General features: G+C 46.9%; 1 protein-coding gene across 1 annotated transcript in view; it reads right to left on the bottom strand.

Moving 5' to 3' along the window:
- cacna1ab (calcium channel, voltage-dependent, P/Q type, alpha 1A subunit, b) overlaps positions 1–12,261 on the bottom strand; it is a gene marked incomplete at its 3' end in the record, with an annotated part of 78,459 nt that overhangs the window by 34,404 nt on the left and 31,794 nt on the right. Inside the window, exons 24-29 of the mRNA XM_080523803.1 lie at positions 11,953–12,059; positions 6,131–6,230; positions 5,730–5,890; positions 5,282–5,419; positions 3,325–3,526; positions 2,603–2,767 (exon numbers count right to left, since the gene is read on the bottom strand). Of these exons, the coding sequence (XP_080379929.1) occupies positions 2,603–2,767; positions 3,325–3,526; positions 5,282–5,419; positions 5,730–5,890; positions 6,131–6,230; positions 11,953–12,059 (873 nt within the window). The remainder of the gene's footprint in view (positions 1–2,602; positions 2,768–3,324; positions 3,527–5,281; positions 5,420–5,729; positions 5,891–6,130; positions 6,231–11,952; positions 12,060–12,261) is intronic.

Below are 12,261 nucleotides of genomic sequence, written 5' to 3'. Positions count from 1 at the left end.
CTGCAAAGATCAGTCAGCCAAACAGGTAGCGAGAGTTCTATGGGACAAGTTCTTCTGCGTCTTTGGGTTCCCAGAACGTATCCATAGCGACCAGGGAGCTAGCTTCGAGAGTCAACTAGTGAGTGAGCTGCTCAGAGTCTCCGGTGTCAGAAAGTCGCACACAACCCCGTATCACCCGATGGGTAACGGTAGTGTGGAACGTTTCAATAGAACTCTCGGTAACATGATCCGAGCGCTTGAACCAGAGGCAAAAATCAACTGGCCGAGGCGTTTGCAAACTCTGACGTTCATGTACAATAGCACAGCGCATGAGTCAACTGGCTATGCACCTTTCTATCTGATGTTCGGGCATACTCCTCGTCTCCCTGTCGATATACTCTTCCGGACAGTACTGAATGATCCAGCTGTGGTCAGCTACGACAAGTATGTGATGTCTCTCACGAAGGATCTGAGAGAAGCTATGGTCATAGCCCAGGAACATGTCATAAAAGAACAGCACCGTCACACAGAGCTCTACAACAGACGAGTGAAAGGGCCCACCATTGACGTCGGAGACCGTGTGCTGTTGGCGAACAAGAGAGAGAGAGGAAAGAGAAAGGTGGCTGACCGTTGGGAGTCTACTGTATACACTGTGGTGGATAGGAACTCTGAGACTCACACATATAGGATACAAGACACTGTCACTGGACGAGAGAACGTAGTCCACCGTAATCTATTGATGTTGGTGAACTTTCTGCCGGTGTATGATACGAGTGTGATCTCTGACCCAGTTTCATCCCTGTCTGCTGTTCATACATCAAATGAGCCAAGTGACATGTCCGTGTCGGAAGTGGAACAGGATTCCTTGCCTGGGGAAGTGAGTAGAGGAACCGCGTTCGAGTCGGAGAGAGTGGATTCCTGTCCTGGGAGTGAGGGAGGGGAGGTTGAAGACATGGAGTATGGGGGAAGAGCTGTTCGGGAGAGGGATGTTCCCTTGACTGTCCCAGAGCCCACGGATCCCAAGGGAAGAACCCTAGAGTGGGTCACCCAGTTACCATTCCCTGACCACTCACGGACAGAGGCTACTAACACTGTAGTGTCTTCAGTCTCGTTTGCCCCTCAGAGGGTCCCCGAGCAGATGGCTGAGGAGCAAATGGTAGATCAGTCCATTAACTCTGATTCTAGATTTGTGGTTAGCGCTGATGATTGTACTGATGTTTCTGGTAACACAAATCAGACAGATGATGCTAGTGACATACAGCGTACTGACACTCTAGCTTCTGTCACACAGTGTGAACATCCTAGTACAGTCACACAGGTCAAGTCCAAGTTTGGTCGCCTTATCAAACCAGTTGACAGATTGATTTATACTATGTCAGGACAAGACATTATCCAAGACACTAAGTCAAACATTCAAGCTGTTTGTAGGTCAGTGTTCCAGGCTTTCCACAGTTAGATAAGCCGAAGCTCAGTTCAGTGCATGTATACACTGTGCACACTGACATCCTATGACATATAGGTTTGTTCGTTATTCTGATTGTTTCATAAGAGGTTGTGGCCTCTTGAAGGCTAGTAATACACAGTGAAAAAAAAGGGTCTTGTGGGGTGTAGAACGCATCCTACCGCCAGTAGTTGGTTGGAGAGATAGTTTACCTCTCTTTCCACTTCATCCTTATAGGATACTTTTCAAGTTGGCTGTCCTGTCCTTTGGTGGCCCTATGTAATAGTGTAAAAAGTAAAAAAAAGTAGTATTTAAATGTATAGTTGCTGCTCAAGGTTGGCGAAATTCAGGGGAGGTGGGTGTAACAGAGTTGGGAATGTATGTTTAGTTGTGGTGAATGTAGATGAGTTTCGCCGTGCTTGAGCAGCCCTGGTTGTTGTTGGAGCCCCCTTTGGAGTTTGGGTGTACTGCAGGTCTGCGCGTTCTTTTGTCCTTCTGTTGTTGCCATACTTACGGTGGTACCAGAATATGGCTGCCATCTGAATAGATATGTGCGCGATGTAAAATGCTCCTCGTATTTTATTATTTGTGTGGAGAATCTTGTAATGTAAGGTGAAAATGTTGGTGTAGTACTGTGCTGTTTGTTTTTACATGTATTGTGATGATTTCTGTATAGTTTCGTCCACGGATTGTATGTTTGTGAACATTTTGTATTATACGGGAGTTCTCTATGTTGGCTAGTGGTGTTTCACATTCAGTTTCCGCCTTTTGGCTGCTAGCTCAGATGATGTGAAACAGAACATTTATTGTATGTTATTTTGAATGCGCAGATTCACAAGAGTTGCAGACCAGAGGAAGATTTGTGTTTTATATGTCTTCCATGCAGGTATGTTGCTCCACATGTTGTTTGTAATTGTTATTTGTAATGTTTGAGGGAAATTTGTGTTCTTTCTGTAAACAAATTATCCTGATGTGAAATATACATACACGGTGGTACCAGAATATGGCTGCCATCTGAATAGATTCACAAGAGTTGCAGACCAGAGGAAGATTTGTGTTTTATATGTCTTCCATGCAGATCAATAAAAAGAATTGGTTGAAAGAAGTTTGCCTGTTTGACCATCGTTACACCCACTTGACTGGTATTACCACGAATAAAGCTGGATCGGATTGGACGTGTACCTTCATCATGAGGACTATGGTGTTGAGCGCGATCAGAGCCATGATGCTATACTCAAAGGGCGGCGACACCACAAACTGCCACATGCGGTACTGGAAGCTATGCTTGTTCTTAGGCATGTGGCGTGTCAATGGTCTGGCATTGATGGCGAAGTCTATACAGGCTCTCTAGGAAACAGGAACACAGGACACCATTAAACACAATACTGCGACTGAAACAGGAACACAGAATACCATTAAACACAATACTGTGACTGAAACAGGAACTGTGACTGCCGATGGCTTTTGTTCTTATCGAGGGTTTTTCTGACGATGACGATATGTATAGTTGATTCACTTACTTAGACAAACGTACTTATTGTAAATTGAATTACTGGACATGTAAAGAAATGGGGTCCATATTAGAAAGATACACCTGAGTTCACACATAGAGGCACGTTTGAATGTTTTCACCAGACCGTGTCACATATTCAATTATTCATTAATTCATTGAAGTGACGTACTGAAGAAATTCAGCCACTTTTGGAGGACAATGGAAAATGAAATTCTTCATTTTTAAAAAAAGGTTCTTTATCTGGCATACACTCACACACACACACACACGCACACATGCACGCACACATGCACACACACACACACACACACACACACACACACACACACACACAGGCAAATACACGCACACACACACACACACACACACACACACACACTCACACACACACCTCATTCTTTTCTAAACTGTAATCCTCCATCATCTTGTCTCCCTGTTCCTGGAAGGTGATGATGATGAGAGCCACGAAAATGTTGACGAAGAAGAAGGGGAAGACAACGAAGTACACCACGTAAAAGATGGACATCTCCATCCGGTACCCCGGACTCGGGCCCTGGTTCTCATATGTGGCGTCCACTGAGTGCTTTAACACCCTGGAGGAGGGAGGGAGGGAGGGAGGGAGGGAGGGGGGAAGGAGAGGGGGAGAGGGTGATGATAATGATTCGATTAGATATGATTGGTGTAAGAGTGGATAAGAGGATAAATGCATGTGTGTGTGTGTGTTTGTGTGTGTGTGTGTCTGTGTGTGTAGGTGTCCAAGTATTGTGTTACTTCCAGTGTATATGATTGTGTTGTTAGTGTATGTGATTGAATGTGTGTGTGTGTGTGTGTTAGGGCTGCAACAACGAATCGATTAAATCGCTAAAAATCGATAACGAAATTCGTTGGCGACGAATGCCATTATCGATTCGTCGCCGTTTTTTTTTTTTTCGGGTTTTGTTTCCATAACAAACCTACTTCCTGTTGACGCACGCCACGCTGTCTTGCGGCCGGTGTAGGCATCGCGAATCATAGCGAATCATAGCGCTACCTATGGCCGGAAAGGGCAGAACCTATGACCGGAACCGGAAAAGTGGGAAAATCTGGTACCTACACCGGCGCGGCGGCTACATTTAAATCATGCTACTCAAAAGCCTTGAGAGTGAAGCTGTCTGCTGTCTGCTGTCAGGACATGCTAGTGAGTTAGCTAGCAGGGTTAGCTCGCTGCTGCCGCTAGCTGACTGTCACTACGCTGCTCGTCCAGCTGTAGTCTGCGTAGCTGTGCTGAGAACCAGAGCACTAACTATGTTTCTATAGAGGAGGGTTACACTAACTATGTTTCTATAGAGGAGGGTTACACTAACTATGTTTCTATAGAGGAGGGTTACACTAACTATGTTTCTATAGAGGAGGGTTATAGCTAACTTCCTATTGTTTTATTATATAAGTCCTGCTGGGCTCAGCCCTTCCATGGTCTCCTGCTCTCCATGCAAATGCGTTAGTGTGAGTTCTGGCGAAGCGTCAGCTAAATGACTGTAATGTAATGCGATAGCCAGTGAGTGTTTGCTCGCATTCATGAATTCAATATTGCATGACAAGTGTATTTAGCTAGCTGGCTAACGTCAGTGGTAGAGCAGAGGTGATAAGCTAAAGGCTAGCTAGTGGTAGCCTACCAAGCTACCCGTGAGTTAGAGTGAGGCACTGACTGTCGCCTAGCCTATTGTATGGAGTGAGGGGACACATTGCATTGTTTTGGAGCATATCTGTTATATAAAAACATTAGTGTCTTGTCTGTAGCCAATATTGCACTTTGGGTTACTGACCTTTACATTAAGCAAAGTTATTACCTAAAACAATGCATGTATTGAGCTAGAGTTCAACTACTTTATTGAAACAATCTACCGCCATAGTCCATGGCCTGTTGTTAAACCTATTTGATGTAGCAAAGTCTTTTTTATTTATATTATTTTTTATTTTTTATTAATACTTATTCATTTTGCACATGTATATGTATAGGCCTGGCTGATTTAGAAAACATAACATAACATTTGCAAAATAAATCTTTTTTAATAAAATAAAAAATAAAAAGAAAACTTTAAAAAATAAAAAAATCCCCCTGCTTTTTTTGTATCCGATTAATCGAAAAATAATCGGCAGATTAATCGATTATCAAAATAATCGTTAGTTGCAGCCCTAGTGTGTGTGTGTGTGTGTGTGTGTCAAGTTACTCTATTACGTGTGTGTGTGTGTGTGTTTTCATACCTCTGTCTTTCTGCCCCTACCCCTGCCAACATGCTCCTGGTGGGTTGTCGTGTGTGTGTGTGTGTGTGTGTGTGTGTGTGTGTGCGTGAGTGTGTGAGTGTACTTACTGCGGCCACCCCTCTCCAGTAGACACTGTGAAGAGAGTGAGCAGGGCCCAAGCCACGTTGTCGTAGTGGAAATCGTACTTCTTCCACTCCCGCTTCTCTGCCTTAACCTCATGTCGCTCATAAACCAGATACTCGCCCCTGAAACACACACACACACACACACACACACACACACACAGAGTTAGAGTAGAATTACACATGGGTGTGTGTGCCTGTGCGGAGAGAGGAAGATGAAAAGAGAGAGAGGGGGTCAGAGAGAGAGCGAAAGAGAAAGGGAGAGAGAGATGGGGGGAGAGAGAGAGAAAGAGAGAAGCATTTGTGTGACAAAGAGAAATGCTTGTGAATAAGCGTGAGTGTGTGCAAATGTATGTTGGATATCACGCTTCCTAGTATGTGTGTTTACAGGTCCTCCGTGTTGTGTATGTGTGTGTTCTGTGTGTGTTCTCACCTGCAATCGCGCTCAAACTCTTTGGACTCGTCGGTGCAGAAGAAGAAGCGTCCTTTGAACAGCTGCACGGCCACCACGGCGAAGATGAACATGAAGAGCATGTAGACGATGAGGATGTTCAACACGTTCTTCAGAGAGTTGACCACACAGTCAAACACAGCCTGGGGGGGGGGAGAGGCAGGACAGTCAGACACAGCCTGGGAGAAAGATAGTAAGCAGTAACATACATACACACGCACACTCGCACGCACACACACACACACACACACACACAGGAAACTACACACACACTCTCTCACACTCACACACACACACACACACACACACACACACACACACATACAGACTTGCTTAAATTAAAGCTCTCTCTTACACACACACACACACACACACACACACACCTTCAACTTGGGCAGTCGTTTGATGGTCTTGAGAGGACGCAGCACTCTCAGTACTCTCAGAGACTTGATGGTGCTGAGGTCTTTCCCCTTACCGGTCCCCCTACAGGTTGGCCAGGGAACAACACACGTAAGGGGAGGGGAGTAGGGGTGGGGGTGGGGGGGTGGGGGTTGGACAAGGGGCAACTGAACGGGCTCTTACCACACCTTTAAAAAAAATATGACCTTTTAGAAATCAGAGGTCCTCAAACTTGGGATAACTCTCAAACTTTGTGGACATTTCACTGATTCGTTCTCATTTCATTGATTAAAAAGCATGGGCCCACAGGAACTTAGCACACTCACACTGCTTGCAATCCAAACAAAATCAACATTCGACATCTCCACCGGTGTATTTCCACCAGTGAAGACAGCCCCAAAAAATTAAAACACATGTTCAGTCTCTTCTTCTGCAGAAAGAAACATTCGGTAGTAGGGCATCACACATGAAACCTGTGGGATATGCTATCAGCGGTGTGATCAGCTGGTTTCATGGACATCGGGGAAAAGCAGGAAATTAGGAAACATTCAATCATTCCAGATGGACAGGCATCTCCCCGCGGAATGCCCAGCCAATCCTCTTTCTTTCTTTTTCAGAGCGTTAAGATTCTTCAGGAGGAGATGGGAGATTTTTAAAATGTGGATGCACGTCGGTGTGTTTTACAGTAGTCTGGATTATAACAATAACAATATAATCCTGGTTTTTGGTAAAACATTATGGGCCGAGTCCCATTTAGAGGCTTTAATAGCCTCCTGTCCTTGACTCCTTTCCTTGGTGACCGCTGATCTATAACGTGACTGGATAGGTTTTAAAATACTGTATGTTGCTTTAACCCTGAAACAAGCAGACACAGATCAGTGGTTTTCTACGTGGCGAGGAGGTCAAGGAAAGGAGACGAGAAAAAAAGTTACTTGAGACGATTGGGACGTGGCGATAAGATGTTGCTGATGCCAACTCAGTCACAGGATGTGACCTCACAAACAGGACGCAAACACATTCCGCCAATAACAGCGTTATGAGATCTCGCTGGAGGATTTTTTTTTTGTGTCTTTGTCATTCGCTTTGTGTAATGACAAACGACATCTAGCTGTTTTTTTTCTTCTGTTTATCCAAAACGATATGGCTGCAGTTGTCCCTGATTTGTGGGCTCATAAAGCAATATCGCTGGAGAAAAATCTTCATGTCAGGGGTACTAAATGGTGGAGTTGATCTTTACTGTTAGTGTAAACGGCCATTTTGAAAACAAGGCCGTTGTGTTTGGATGCCTGCCAAAGAGCTGGAGGTCTTCCATCAAGCACAGTCCTTAACTATGAACTACCCTTCCAGTCTGAAGACTGAGGACTATTCGATTCATGGCAGATTGATTGAGTCTGGGCCTTGGCAGCTGTTTGTGTGTGTGTGTGTGTGTGTGTGTGTGTTTTGATGTGTGTGTGTGTGTTTTGGTGTTTGTGTGTGCGTGTGTTTTGATGTGTGTGTGTGTGTGTGTGTGTGTGTGTGTGTGTGAGTGTGTGTGTGTGTGTGTGTGTGTGTGTGTGTGTGTGTGTAGATAATCAATAAGCCTTACTCTGCTGAGCCAGAGTGAACTGAACACAGTATTAGAAGAAAGCTCATCAGGGGAAAGGTGTTAAAAATTAGCATTAGCTATATACTGTACACTAGCTCATTTGCCATCCAATGACATCACCACACTTTCACTAGAAGCATTGTGATACTATAAAATGGCTGATATCATAATAAACACTAGGACACAAAATGTCCTGTCACTTGTCGTTGTCAAGTGAATTCATAACAAATCTACATGGTCAAACCATTGGGACGATCATTAAGAGTTCTGATTGGCTTCCGGGGGGGGGGTTCCGGATTGTTCCACAACAAGGGGGGGGACGACAGAGAATGGAAGAGAGGAACAAGACGGCGATAATGACAGCGGCGAACGACCAGAGGGAACAAAGAAAGAAAGAGAGAGAAGCCATTTTGGACCGGAGAAAGGGAGGGAGGGAGGGTGGGAGGGAGAGACAGCGGAGAGAGAGAGAGGCAGAACTTTACCGGGCGCTGCTCCTGTTGAGGTCCCCAAGGCGGAGATAGCGAGAAAGGGTCAGTGACAGCGACAGAGAAAGAGACAGAAAACAAGCAAATAGAGAGAGACAGAGAGAGAGAGAAAGAAAGACAGATACACAGGGAGAAACACAGATAGAGACAGGACAAAGGGGAGGGGTTCGAAGAGGAAAAAACATCCATATGAGAGACAGACACAGAAAAAGGAGAGAGGAAAGCAAGATGGCGAGCGATTGGTTAGAAATACCTCCACCCCCCCCGCCCCCCCACCTCTCCCCAACACACAGTTCTCCAACTCCAGAATCCACCTACCAACTCTGGTTGCTACGGCAACAAGTGTGACTTAGGCATTGAGGTGTTTACATACCTGTGCAATACAAAGACTTCTGATTTATTTATACCTGTATTTATACCATTATGGCCTTACTGAATGATGTAAACATATTCACATGTAAACCAAAATATGGATTAAAACGATTTTGGCAAACGCATAAAAAAACCGTACATAGCCACACATAGGGCACATTATGAGCAAAGCAATTTTGATCAACAAGTCAGAATGTTTTCACAAACCAAAAAACATATCTTAACTTTGAGAAAACATACTTTGGTGTGCTGATCTGAAGAAAAGCCTGCTCCTTCCCTCCTGTTGGTTAGTGTCTATACAGAGTCTATTGGTACATTCATATACAGTGATACTTATCTTATCTCTCCATAATGATCAATTAGCCAAGTCCAACTGAGAAATCTCCTAATTAAATCAACACTTATCTGATGTGATCGTATCTCGCTTGGTTCTAATTCGCGGTAGCTGGAATCATGCGTAGACATAACATCCATAGAGATGGAGGACATTGGAGAGATTATACTGTGAACAGGTGGGCACACGCATGCACGCACGCACACGCACACACACACACAAACACACACACACACACACACACTCACACACACACACACACACACACACACACACACACGCACACACACACACACAGATACAAATGCAAACTCATAGTAGCTCTTCATGCAGTACTCGATCATCGGGCCAGTGTCATTGAATGCCATTCAGCCAAAAGCATACGTTTGTTGAGTCAAAAGCTTGCCCTTCTCTTTCCCTCTCTCTGTCTCTCTCTTTCCCTCTCTCTCTCTCCTACCACATGCGACTCAACAAACAGAGGCTCTCACTCTGCGTGTTAGGGTAGCCCCAGGCCGATGGATGGAGTGGAGAAGAGGAGGAGAGGAGGAGAGGAGGAGAGAAGAGAGGCAGTGGGTGGTGGATGGAGGGATGGAGTGAGGGCTGGGACAGGAGAAAAGGACGGGGAGAGGAGGAGAGGAGGGAGAGCAAGGCAACAAGGGAATGTACAGGAGAGGGGGGAAAGAGGGGGGAGGGGGGAAGGAAGGAAGGGAGAGGGAATAGACGGGGGGGTAGGAAGGATGGAGGGAAGGAAGGAAGGATGGAAGGAGGGAGGGAGGGAAACCTCTTCTTCGGGGAAGTCATGCCAGAGAGGGTGCAGTGGTGGAGTGATTTTTTAAAACTTGCGAGTTACAAACCTTGTATATACTGTATATATCTATATCTATTTATATATATACTGTATATATGTATATATATATTTAGATATATATGTATATGTACCGTGTATGCCACTGTGCATATATACACGTGTGTACACCTTCCTCAGTCCATTTGCTGGTGATTGTCACACATATATTTTTCTTTAACATTATTCAAATGTTATGCGTTTTAAAAATACAGGTGAAATGCAGATACAGCCTTTGCAACCCACACAGGGAAATTGAGGCCCCGCCTACTACACCTGTGTATGGTGGAAGGCAAGGGCATTGATTGGTTGAGACACAAATCAATCATCAATAATCAAGCAAAGGTGTCTGTCAACATCTTGGTGTCCATGGTGACCCGGTAGCTGCCCAGGAACAGTGTTGCCAGATTGGGCTACTTATGATCACACTGGGTGTTTTCTTTTACTGTGATTAGGCTGGAAAACAATCCCATCTGGCAACACTGCCCAGGTACGCAAAAACAAAGCCAGGAGTACACTTTGTTGACAAGACACTGAAGGATGCTGATTCTGCTTCCTGCATGGTGAGGTCGTAGGTCGTCAGCGGGGTCATCACAGGGTGTGTGAGTGATGTCACCTGCTGTACTGTAGGAACTGCATGCATGTACCAGTGCAGACATGCTGTCGGACTGGGAGGATCTGAGGAGGATGTACACACACACACACACACACACACACACACACACACCACACACACACGCCAGCACGCACCACACACACACACACACACACACACACACACACACACACACACGCCAGCACGCACCACACACACACCAGCACGCACCACACACACGCCAGCATGCACCACACACGCGCGCATGAGCGCGCACACACACACACACACACACACACACACACACTCTCTCTCTTTATCTCTCTCTCTCTCTCTCTCTCTCTCTCACACACGCACACACACACACTCAGGCACATATATCGATATATTTTCGATATGTGGAAATATCTCAAGATAAAAGAAATCATTCCACCCTCAGCGCCCTGCTCCAACATTCCTCCCTCCCCTGCCTCCCTCCCTCCCTCCCTCCCTCCCTCTCTGGTACCGTCAGGCTCCCCCAGGCCGTGCAGAGGAAGGAGTGTGAAATACCTGCTCCTCCGGTGGAGTGACGGGGGGGGGGGAGGCGGGAGAGCTGCTGGCAGGAAGGGGGGAGGGAGGGGCGGTGAGCAGCCCCTCGCCGCTCTGCTCTGCTCCAGAACCGCCTGGGCACTAAAGGGTTAAAGGTGCCTGGGGTACCCTCACCCGCACGGGCGGGGCGGTCGAACCGAGCCTGGGGGGCTCTCACGGGGGGAGGGGGGTTTGGGGGAGGGGGGGGGGGTAAGGGGAGTGAGGCAGCGGTTGGTTGCAAGTAGTGGGTAGAGTTGGGCTAGGGTGACCCGTTGAGGGCTGGGTTCTGGGAGGAGACGGGGGGGGCAGAGGGTGGGGGAGGGGGGGAGGTTGAGGGTTAGGTTGGGGGGGGGGGCAGAGGTTGGGGGGGGGGGGTTTGCGGGCTAGGTTGGGGGGGTGGGGCAGAGGTTTGGGGGGGGGGGGTTGAGGGCGAGGTCGGGAGGTTGGTTGCGGGGAGAGAGGGAAGTGAGATGGGAGATGGGAGAGAGGAGACCAAGTGGAATGAGAGATGACGATGACTATCTGGCTTGAGGCGGGTGGAGAGGTGGAGAGGTGGTCAGGAAGGAGGGAAGGAGGGAGAGAGAGGAGTGTCTGATACAGGATGAACTGATGAACTGACATCTCTGACGAGAAAGACAAATAGAGAAAGACAACAAGAGTGAGAGAGAGAGAGAGAGAGAGAGAGAGAGAGAGAGAGAGAGAGAGAGAGAGAGAGAGAGAGAATGGTGTACAGAGAAGTAAGGGATGACTTAAAAAGAGGTCTGGAAGTGGATGTTAGTGTAGAACAGCAATGATGCACAGCGACCGACATACTGCAGTATCAGCTAGCAGAGAGAGAGAGAGAGAGAGATGGAGAGAGAGAGAGAGAGAGAGATGGAGAAACAGACACAAAAGAAAGGGAAGAAGAGAAAAAGGAGAGACGGTGGAGCGACAAAGAGAGAGACTAGCCAGGGTCGGACAGGGCAGCAGGCGGTCAGAGGGGGGAGACAGAGGGGGGGGGGGGGTGTTTTGGGGGGACACTTACGTGAAGGCGAAGGCCACCAGAGCACCACTAACCACTATAAAGTCCAGGATGTTCCATAGGTCGCGGAAATAAGAGCCTTGGTGTAGGAACAGACCTAACACCACCATCTGAAACACAGGGGGAGGGTCAGTGTACACGCACGCATGCACACGAGAACGCGCACACACACACACACACGCGCATGCGCGCACACGTGCACGCACACACACACACACACACACACAACCAGGCAGAAACACACACTCACTCACACACACACACACAAACACACACACAAACACACACACACACACACACACACACACACAA

This window comes from Nansenia antarctica (assembly GCF_963989245.1).
Source record: "Nansenia antarctica genome assembly, chromosome: 2".
In the NCBI taxonomy this organism is placed as follows: domain Eukaryota; kingdom Metazoa; phylum Chordata; class Actinopteri; order Argentiniformes; family Microstomatidae; genus Nansenia; species Nansenia antarctica.
The sequence above is the reverse complement of the archived record's forward strand: the minus strand, read 5'-3'. Positions and strand labels throughout refer to the sequence as shown.